The following is an 11,817-nucleotide window of genomic DNA, read 5'->3' on the forward strand; positions in this document are numbered from 1 at the left end:
TAAAATATATATGAGGTTTTGATTTATTTCAATGTGTTTAGCATCAACTCGTTACACCAAACCGACCAATTCTCATTACAGGTTTTAACGTTTACCCATTTGACCCGTTACTCTACCGGTATGTAATAGAAGAACAAATTAATTTGTTAACCGGTAAATGGGTCGTAGCTGTCACCTCTATGTCCATGAATACCTTGGTTTCCATGTGGAAAAAAAAAAAAAAAAAAAAAAAAAAAAAAAAAAAAAAAAAACCTTAAAAGCTAACAGCATAAAGCCATAAACAATCAGAATCAATAATCAAATATCATTTTAAAAAGATTCAAAAATTAATAACCAATAAGCACATTTGAATATATCTATGAATCAATAACCAAAATGGAACTGATTCTCAGTTCCATTCTAAACATGTGTATCTTACACACACCATCTAATTGCTGCATGCATACAAAGTAAGATGTGGGATATGCGCAAACACAATCGAAAGAGGCGCAACACTTATGATCTCCGAAGAATTCACATACAACGGCTCCAAGTGCGGTATCCCCCCATACGAATCAACTCTTAGTTCTTTACCATTAAGCATCATCACTTGACTGTGCAAGTCTCCGTTTTTGGCTGTCAAATGGTATTCTTCTCGTACGTTTATTCCATTAATCTTGCTATTGCCTGGCTTGTCTGCGTTACGATGACGATGATGGTGATGATGACGGTGATGACGATGATGAACGGATTTGGTGGCGTTTAACGTCCATGTGTTGTTTAGAGCCAAGCTTACGTCGACTGTAGTTTTGTTGTCTAGATTGATTAGTAGGAGTGTTATTCCCTTCTGCAACACATATTAGAAGCTTCATCACTAAATTGCTCCCTTACAAGTTTAGGTTAAAGTCAAAGTCAAAGTCAATAGTCAACTTACAGATTCTTTAGCGCAGTGCGCATAGGATCGTATTTTCTTGGTCCCCGTAAAATTTGCATGAAGTACGTTTCTACCCATCAACCGATGCCAAAGAAGAGCGCTGGTAAGAAAGAACAAAATCGTATCAAATTATAACCAATAATTCTAGAGTAAATTACAAAAATCGTCCTTTATGTATGTCACTTATTGCAAACTGTGTCCTTTGTGTTCAATAATTACATAAAACGTACTCGATGTTTGCAAACTCTTGCAAGTTATGTCCTTTAGGCCTAACTAAATTTATTTTTTGTGGTTAAATCTGACCAAATGGACCCCACATGAGGGTATTTTGGTCATTTTACTTTCATGTGAGGTCCATTTGTTCAGATTAACCCACAAAAATACCCTCACGTGGGATTCATTTGGTCAGATTTAACCACAAAAAATTAACTGAGTTAGAGGTAAAGGACATAACTTGCAAGGGTTTGCAAACATCGAGTACGTTTTCTGTAATTATTGAAGACAAAGGACACAGTTTGCAATAAGTGACATACATAAAGGACGATTTTTGTAATTTACTCTCATAATTCTATAAACAATGCGAGTTTACGATATAAAAACCTGTAGTAATCTGGATTCGGCTCAAACGTTGTCGTGTTAAGCAAACCATAGTTTCCTCCAATCAACGTCTGTCTGCAGTATGTTTTCGTGTCGTAAACAGATGACATGCCTAGTTGATCCAAGTACCTGCGCAACGCAAAAGTCCCATGACGTGTAAACATGTTTTCATGTCGTAAAGGGCATTTTGGTCTTTTCACACTCGCTTACCAGAAGCTAAACACGAACGCATTGGTCACAAGGTTATGTCCACTGTTATAAGCACCACCAGCTTCACCGACCCAAGCCGAAGCAGAAGTTATCGAAGTCTTGAGAATATTCTCGAGTTGCTTAAATGTATCAGCCTCCCCGTCAAGATACGATGGATCGAGTATCTTTTCAACAAGATGTTGATCAAGTCCTGTTATAAGTTATAAAGATTGTAATTTTACAAATTGGGTATCCTGGAAATCAAATTATTTTGCTTAACTTGTGAAAGAGTAAATTGCAATTTACGTCCTTTAAGTTTGAGCTTAATTGCAGACGTTGTCCTTTAACTAACGAAATTACACTGGGAGTCCTTTCTGTTAGTGTTTCTAATCAGGCGGTGTCCTTTTGCCCTAACGCGTTTAACTTTTTATGTTAACTCTTAACACGTGTCACTCACATGAGGGCACAACGATCATTTTCACTTAATATCTTGAGTAAATTGCATTTTACGTCCTTTAAGTTTCAACCAAATTTCTGTTGAAATTTCGTTAGTTAAAGGACAACGCCTGAAATTTAGTTGAAACTTAAAGGACGTAAAATGTAATTTACTCATGATATTAAATGAAAATGACCATTATACCCTCATGTGAGTGACGTGTTAAGAGTTAACAGAAAAAGTTAACTCGGTTAGCACAAAAGGACACCGCCTGATTAGAAACACTCACATAAAGGACATGGACAGAGTAATTTCGTTAGTTAAAGGACAACTCCTGCAAATAACCTCAAACTTAAAGGACGTAAATTGCAAATTAGTCTTTTTGAAAAGATTACCTGGGCCAAGATTGTATATGTGGTGTGTGATTATGTCTACGGTTTCGGGTGTTTTGGCGATAAACTCCTTGAACCAATTGGCGTCAAAGAAACCGCCGGGTGCAATTATTCGCGGTTTGGGTTCGACACCCGAATAGATTTCTTCAACTATATTTTTTAAGGTCATTGTGTCAAAAGCATATTGAGATGCTGTTACTCTTGTTCCAACTCCACTTCCACTTAGCTCATTGCCTACAAGATTTTTTAAAAATTACAATTTTGGCCCCTGTGGTTATATCACTTTTACCCTATTAGCCCAAAATAGAATTTTTTTACATTTGTGCCCCCATGGTCTCTATAACTAACTATTTTGGCCCCTGAGTCTAACTCAACCCATTACCCTGAGTCTAACCACAGGGGCCAAAATCGTAATGGGTTGAGTTAGACTCAGGGGCCAAAATAGTTAGTTATAGAGATCAGGGGGGCACAGATGTTAAAAAATTATATTTTAGGCTAATAGGGTAAAAGTGATATAACCACAGGGGCCAAAATCGTAATTTACTCTAAAAAGTAAATGGTCACACATCATAAGGGTGCAACTGTGAACTTTTAAGGTGTTAATTGTAGGATAAAGACATAAAGTGTCTAAAACATGTGTTCACAAGTATCATTATATTTCACCTTTTAAATATTATAGTTATGAATTAGTTACATAAACTTAAATGATGAAACTTACAGGTATGACTAGTTAACCATATTCTTAATGCATAAAGAATAAACTTTGTTAACTATTTTATGCAAAGGTTCAAAATGATTGTTGAAATAGTATAAATTCATTGAGTAAATTACGTTTTTGGCCCCTGTGGTTATATCACTTTTACTATATTAGCCCAAAATAAGAATTTTTAACATATCTGCCCTTGTGGTCTCTATAACTAACCATTTTGGCCCCCATGATCTCTAGACTTAGGGGCCAAAATGGTTAGTTATAGAAACCATGGGGGCAGATATGTTAAAAATTCTTGTTTTGGGCTAACATAGTAAAAGTGATATAACCATAGGGGCCAAAAACGTAATTTACTCTTCTATTTAACACATCAACTAATTATATAAATTGGAAAAGAGCCGAAAAGCGTATCAGATCAACCCAACCTAACAAGTTTGACCCGTTCTCTGACCCGTTAGCAACCTTTAACCAAATCATTTATACAGTTGTAACATGTGATAAAATAAAGGTTAGTCACTTAGTTGAATGAACTTACCAAGCTCCCAAGCATACATGGTGTAATTCTTTTTAACCGTGTAACGCAACAAAGATTCAGCATTCGCAGAGTCCCAAGGTCCAGTCGCTGAACCATCAGCGAGTATCGTCTTGCCAGCAAGCGCATTTAAACCGAAAATAATTTCAGCCCTGAATTCAACCCATGATTTTTACTTTTTTAGTTATAGCCATTGGAATTTGAATTATTATTTTTAATAAAAAATAAAAAAAAATCTAGTTTACCCTGTTTCTTTAAAGAAGTTGCTTAATTGATCCCATCTTGATAGAGGCAAGCAGCCTTCAGTAAAACCGAACAACTCTGATGTGTTTGTTGCGAATGGAATGCAGGGTTTTGAATCGTTTTCGGTTTGGTAAACAACTTTGTCTTGTAAAGTCCCTCCTAATCTAATCTTTAATGTTGAAAATGCTGCATGAATTGTACAAAAATCAAATACATCAGGTTAAGAAGCTACCTATATAGGAATCTTTTGACTTTTAAAGTCAAACATGTAGTTGTCAAGTTTGTGATTGTTCATACAGACTCACATTTTCAATAAATATTAGATTTTTGAGTAAATTGCCATTTTAGTCCCTGTGGTTTGGGCCATTTTGCCAGTTTAGTCCAAAGGTTTCATTTTTAACATCTGGATCCAAAAAGGTTTCATCGTTGCCATTTTGGTCCAACTGACTTAACTCCATCCATATCTGTTAAAGTTGCCAAGGGTATTTTTGTCAATTAAGAAAAAAGGGTTAATAAAAAGAAAAATGAAATGACAAAAATGCCCTTGGCAGCTTTAACAGATATGGATGAAGTTAAGTCAGTTGGACCAAAATGGCAATGATGAAACCTTTTTGGATCCAGATGTTAAAAATGAAACCTTTGGATTAAACTGACAAATTGACCCAAACCACAGGGACTAAAATGGCAATGAACTCTAGATTTTTTTAATCAAGAATTGTATTGTGGTTGTTGATAGGTATACAAATTTGAAAACTTAAGAAAATTCATACAAATTTGAAAACTTAAGAGAATTCTTTGACATTTATGGTCAAAATATGAAAAGTTGTTACCTTTGATTGCATTCTGGAAAATTGTGTTGTTAAGATCCTGCATTGAAGTAAAATTAAACTGTTTATATTCTCAAACACACACAAAACTAGAAAATATGAAGGATTTATCAAACTAATAATCATTATAATTATCTTTTACACAAATCAATAATAATTCTTGAGAAAATAATAATGTTGTCTAACAATGACAGCAAATCACACCCACTACACACCTCCAAAAACACACACAAATCTTGAGAATATGAAGGATTTATCAAACTAATAATATGCAAATATGAATATAAAAAAAGTAATTTACTTTTAAATCATCATAATTATCTTTTCTTCACAAATTAATAATAGTTCTTGAAAAAATAATAATGTTATCTAACAATGACAGCAATTTAAAATCCATAAAAAAAATAAAAATAAATAAATAATAATAATAATAATAACCCTTGTTGATTCAGTTGTAAAAATATCATCCATCACACACACTACACACCTCCAAAAACACACACAAAACTAGAAAGTATGAAGGATTTATCAAACTAATAATATGCAAATATGAATATAAAAAAATAATTTACTTTTAAATCATCATAATTATCTTTTCTTCACAAATCAATAATAGTTCTTGAGAAAATAATAATTTTGTCTAACAATGACAGCAATTTAAAATCCATAAAAAAAATAAAAAAAAATAAATAATAATAATAACCCTTGTTGATTCAGTTGTAAAAATATCATCCATCACACACACTACACACCTCCAAAAACACACACAAATTAAAAAAAAAAAAAAAAAAAAAAAAAAAAAAAAAAAAAAAAAAAAACCATACCACATTGAGGAGGGATGCATGACCCCAACTACAAGTACCATAATCACACTTTTCAGGTGGCCACCAATCCATAGTAGCACAAATAAAATCATGATCAATCTTTGCAATAGCACTTTTCCCATTAATAAGAACCCTTCCTTGAAGAACATTCTTTCTTGTTTCAACTTGTGAATACACAAGATTGCAGCTAAAACTAATCAAAAGCACAAAAATACAGACACCCATTTGAAGAATCAAAGAACCCATGTGAAAAAATCTGAGCTTTTTGATAATATGAAGCTCAAGATTCAAGAATGATATATATATGATATATGTATCTATCTGTCAGTTGAGAAAGGCATGGAAGATTGAGAGAAAGATGCAAGCTTTGGTTGTTTCTTTGCCATAAAAGTAGAAAAAAGGGTGGGAAAGATTTGGTATTTATAAATATATTATGTGGGAACTCAGTCAAATCATGTTTTGGATTTTGGTTTTTGAGGCAAAATAATTAATTGGGGGTGGGGTGGGGTAGGGGGGTGTGAGCTGTGTGCCTGTGTTTGTTCTTTGCTTTGGGAAAATGGAAAAGGATTGCTTAAACATATTGAGAAATGGTGGTGATTGGTGAGGGTTTTAAAACATAAAAAAAGAAAAAATATAGTCTTGATTCGAGGTGGAGTGGGTTTTTTTTTTTCGGGTTACTGGTTTTTCGGGTCAGGTTGTTTTGATTTTTGTTGGGAAAAATTGACCTGATAACTGACTCATTTAAAGTTCGGGTTAGTTAGGTTTCAGTCGGTCGGGTTGTTTGGTTTTCAGGTTTAGATGTAAAATAAAAATAAATGTTATTTATTATTAACAAAATTTCAATGAAGTTAATATTGCTACTAAAATATATCAATAAATATAATGTTTAAAAGTCCTAAAACTTAATGTTCCATATACCAGAGACTTCAAACAAAAATACATCTATAAAAGAAGACAATAAATGTTCAGGTTTATTTTCGGGTTTCGGGTTTTCGGCTGGGAAAACAGTGACCCAATAACCAACCCATAGAAGGTTCGAGTTATTCGGATTTGGTTAGTTCGGGTCAGATTGTTCAGTTTTCAAGTTTAGATGTAAAATAAACATAAATGTTTTTTTTCACAAAATATCACCAGAGTTTATATTGCTACTAAAAAAATCATTAAAATTCAAAGATCATTTGACAATATGATGTTATAATATTAGAAGTCTCAAAACTTAATATTCATCTATAAAAAAACAATAAATGTTCAGGTTTCGGGTTTTCGCTTTAGAAAAAAGTGACCAAATAACCAACGTATAGCAAGTTCGAGTTGGTAGGGTTCGGGTTTTTTTATATATTATCTAATTCAGATTCAAGTGGCTTTGAATATGGATCAATTTTCGGATAAAAATGGAAAGCCCTACATGGGGGGTGGTGGATGGGGTGGTCTTGATGGTGCCGGAAATGGATGAGTTGAACTAAAGCGAAATCTTAAAAAAATTGTAATAAAAATCGTGCAAGTGGTGCCAAAAGCGAAATCTTAAAAGAATTGTAATAAAAATCGTGCAAGTGGTGCCAATATTTGGATATTATATTTTTTTATTATATTACTAGACTAGGTTAGAACCCCGTGTAATAAATGGGTTGCACAAATGTAATTTTATATAATAAATAATAAAAATATATATATCTTTAAATAAACTCGTATATTGCACGTGTTGAATAAAATATTATGCCGTATTTTACAGTGGCGGATGTATGTGTATACAAGGGGGAGCGCCCGCTACCGCTTGGTGTTCCGGCGGTAGTGTAAAATTAGTGTAAATTTTGAAAAAATTTGACCCTTTTCCGATTTCGTTACCGCTTATTTATAAAACGTTACCGCTTGGCGTGAATCCTAGATCCGCCACTGGTATTTTAACACAAATAGTCATCAAGATTTATGTTTTAAAATAAACATTGATGTACTATTCACTTGATATAACATTTCACATTGTTTTTTATTTTGCATAAATGTTATTGTATATAATATATAATAATAAACATATATCTCTTTAAAAAACTCGTATATTGAAAGTATTGAACAAAATATAATGTCATATGTTAACACATACAGTCGTTAAGATTTATCTTTTAAAAATGAACTTTGATTTACTATTTACTTATTATAACATTTTACTTTGTTTTTTTATTTACTATTATGTTAAAAACACATGTATTACATGGGGTTGAATCCCGTTTTTATGATACATTTAAAGTATGAGATACAATTATTTTAGTCAGTTTTATGCACCTCCATATACTTATTTGTTTAGTTTATTCATTAAACGCTCATCTTAAATTGTATTCAAGAGAGTTTACGGTACAAAAAAGGTGGAGATCGATCCCCATGTTTTAATATATTTCATCATTTTTATGATTTATACCATAAAATCGAGAATTAAATTCTCTTTGAATGAAGTATAGAATTGTTATAGTTAAAAATGGTGTTCTTTCTACATGCTAACGCCATGTCCGATAAATGATAAGTTTAAACCAATTATACCAATACGCCTACTATTATAGTGATGCGTCTAAAAACACTTACAATTTGATCGAAGCATATGCCCGATCTAGAATAATTATTCAATTCTGGTGAAAAAAAAAATAATACAATTATTAAGTATATATCAAACGGGAACTTTTGATTCCTAATTTACGATAATTTCAATCACCGAACTTCAAAGTATATATTTCTACTCATAATAAAAACAAACAATTATTCTTATCTAAATTTTTGTTTAGAATTATTTATAGAAAACAAATATTTATTTTTATCTATTTTTTTGTTTAAAATTATTGTTGTTATTTACTATGATCAAAATAAAAACAAATGTGTATATTCTTATCTAATTTTTTGTTTAAAATTAAAATTATTATTATTGTTATTATTTAATATAATCATAATAAAAACAAACATTTATCCTTATCTAATATTTTGTTTAATGATATTATTATTTAATATGTGAGATAAATAGGAAAATAAGATAAGAAAGCACCGAAAAACGACACGTGTCCAAAAAAGATTTTCATTTATTAGTATAGTAAGATTACTAGACCCGTCTAGTACACGGGTTTAAGGATATAAAATTATAACTTATTTAACTTTATGTTATCTTCATAAATTTATATAAGTGAATTTTTTTTACCATAGATGATGCAAGAGTTGGTCATGCGTAAAAACCGATTCTTTTAGAAACAAACCAACTTTACATACAAATTGTCTTGTACTTTTATTTATCGTCATGACAAAACATAGGACGAGAGGAAATTGTCAATTTAAACGTAATCATTATGTTTGGCAGTATTAAACCAAATCTAGGGATAAACATTCGATTGCCAGTATTACTTCCGGATAATATGAGTGCCTCAATAACTTGATCACCCAGTGATAGGACCTGTAGTAGAGTTCCATTACATAAACTATTATTTCGATCAATATAACTCCTTTTAGGACATCCGGTGAGTATAGACTTGCATCAAAATTATTATGAAGATATTTTATCCTTAAATCCGTGTATTACACGAGTCTAATAACATTAAAAGTGTTTTTAAAGCATGGAAGTAAACCGGTTTTCAAGTATCAAATTAACCTATTCTTTACAATTTTTATTATTATAATATAAAATAATAATTTATTTAATAGATGCTTTAAACATATAGTAAAAAAAATCCTTTTAAAGAATAAGAAGGTGTTGTCACATCGACATTATTTGAAATTGTTTATTATAAATAGAATTATTACTAATAACTAATTATATATTTTAGATAATTCAAAAGTAAATGATTAGTATCTAAGCAGACAATAAAATATTTATTAGTATTAAGTTGTTAAGAAATTTTTCATTGTTTGTATTAATTAATAATAATAATAATATTAGTGAATTGATGGAGAGAATAATGTGGAATTATTTTTTTATTAATATTAGATTATTTTATTTAAATTACCTTGTATTTAGGCTTTGGTCTAGGAAAGGTAGAACTTTGCAATCGGAAAATATTCGAGACAGCTTGAAAAGAAAGAACACAAAGCCGATATGAGACTTTATTGAATTAATTATGAGGTTTTTATACATTGTATTATGAAAAAGTAGAGAAGATTAGTGCTAAAGTTATCGAATATTGGGTAATTACTAATTAGTAATGTAGCCATTTAGTTAGTCGTCAAACACAGTTTGCATGTGTCGTTATGATAATAACGGTTAACAAAGCATTTTTAACATGTAACACAATACCTCGAAAACATATTCCCGTTTATTATTTAAAATAAAACTTATCGTTTTTCATGTCTAAAATCTGGTTTTGTAACTTGTATTTTTCTTTAATTAAATGCTTTTGTGGTGTACTTCAAACCGGTTGGATCGTCCGGTAAAACCAGTTAAACCACCTGGTACACTCGATTGAACTGCCCGATACACCCTGTTAAACTGTTTCTGAGCCAAATCCGGTACAGCATTAAAACAAGATTTTAAAATATTGCTTAGAATAAATTGTTTTTATTATTATACTTCTTTAAAACACATGAATTTAAGTTTTATATGAAATCAAAATTTGAATAAAAGATATGACGTGAATTAGCATGTGATTTTAACATATTTGCTTTAGAACTACATTAACGTATCATTTAAATAAGTATGATCATCATTACATTGCTTTTATGGTCTTCCTAAATTGATGCATAATGTGATTCATTTTCTTTCAACACAACAAAAATCATGATAATTTCTTAAACATTTTCTTATAACACAACAAAAATCATGATAATTTCGTAAACCTAGGAATTTATACTTGAGTACATACTTCGTCACATGAAAAAATGACTTTTAATTTAATATTCTTTTAGATCAAATAAATTTATTTATTATACTATTAATTTGTAATCATTTGGGTCCCTTGTTAGGTGCTTTGTTTCAAACCTACATGCAAATTGTTAACTAACCTTTCTTCAAAACTAATATTCTTTGTTATCTTCAAACTAAAGGGATGGTTGAACTCCACCAATAAATTAACAAATCCCATAAACCTAATCCCATACTTATTTGGATAATCCAATTTGATGATTAATATTGTTTTAAATTTTTTGTATCAACTGAAAGTTAAATAAAAGTTACCTAAAATTATCTTTACAGTTTAGAAATAAATACTCCAAATGTACGGAAAACAACCCACTATCTGAAAAAAAAAAAAAGAAAAAGAAAAAAAAAGAAGATTTAATAGAAAATTTGGATCATTGGCGGACTACTGGAGTATATATATCAATTCAAGAAGAAACTCAATAAATCTAGAAAGAACATCCTTATGGGAATCGAACGCAGAACCGACTAATCCCTAAACCTTATCTCACCCCAAGAAGCCACTAGACTATACTTTTAAGTGTTAAATAAATTAAGGGATTTATCAAAAAATACCTTGTATTATAAGCTTTAAATAATTAAGGGGTTGAACTATGTCACACCCCAACCGATGGCGGAAACATTGGGATGAGACGAAGTGTGTATAGATTGCTAGAGACGTCATAACACTATGTGACAATATTTAATTAAACTCAAATTTCATTTCAAAACTAAATGTCATACAATATTCAAAAGGAAATAACAACATTGTTTCAACAAATAACATAACAAACAAATATAGATAAATCTAGGTGTGTATCTAGTCCACCCTACACTTGTTTCATCAATCATCCATACTTCAATAATCAACCTGCAACATGTATTAAAATAGAGTTCAATGCAAAAGCAAAGAGCGAGTATACAAGTTTGTTTACATAGCATAATAGAATAAAAGTCTCAAATCCAACATGATTCATAATATGTGAATTACTAGTATGCAATTTTGGCGTACACTATGATCAAACCCAAGAATCCAACGCATAAAATAGCCTAATCCCAATTGATAGCGGGATGGTAAAAGTTTCACTTAATAATACCCCAAGTTTAACGGGCGGTGCGTAAATCCTATAGCGCTATAATTGTTAAGGTGGGCTAGCAAAGTTAATGAACATATACGTTCCAAATCGTTCAAATAGAGCATACAAGAATCATAAGTAAAGCACATTAGTTTCATGTTTGTACAAGGATTGAGTATGTTTAGTTTAGTTTAAATATGTTTGCATAGTTATACATGTTGCATCCC

At 30.9% G+C, this 11,817-nt stretch overlaps 1 protein-coding gene across 1 annotated transcript; it reads right to left on the reverse strand.

Moving 5' to 3' along the window:
• Window positions 1-292: 292 nt before the first annotated feature.
• Window positions 293-6,113, reverse strand: LOC110893915 (heparanase-like protein 3). Its single transcript, XM_022141068.2, has 9 exons — window positions 5,663-6,113; window positions 4,842-4,878; window positions 4,014-4,197; window positions 3,772-3,920; window positions 2,531-2,761; window positions 1,721-1,910; window positions 1,514-1,639; window positions 914-1,013; window positions 293-826 (listed from the first exon to the last, which is right to left on the reverse strand). Exons 1-9 carry the CDS (start codon window positions 5,906-5,908, stop codon window positions 428-430), a joined length of 1,662 nt encoding a protein of 553 aa, XP_021996760.1. The 5' UTR covers window positions 5,909-6,113; the 3' UTR covers window positions 293-427.
• Between the last annotated feature and the right edge of the window lie 5,704 nt (window positions 6,114-11,817).

Source organism: Helianthus annuus, chromosome 12, assembly GCF_002127325.2.
Source record: "Helianthus annuus cultivar XRQ/B chromosome 12, HanXRQr2.0-SUNRISE, whole genome shotgun sequence".
NCBI lineage: Eukaryota > Viridiplantae > Streptophyta > Magnoliopsida > Asterales > Asteraceae > Helianthus > Helianthus annuus.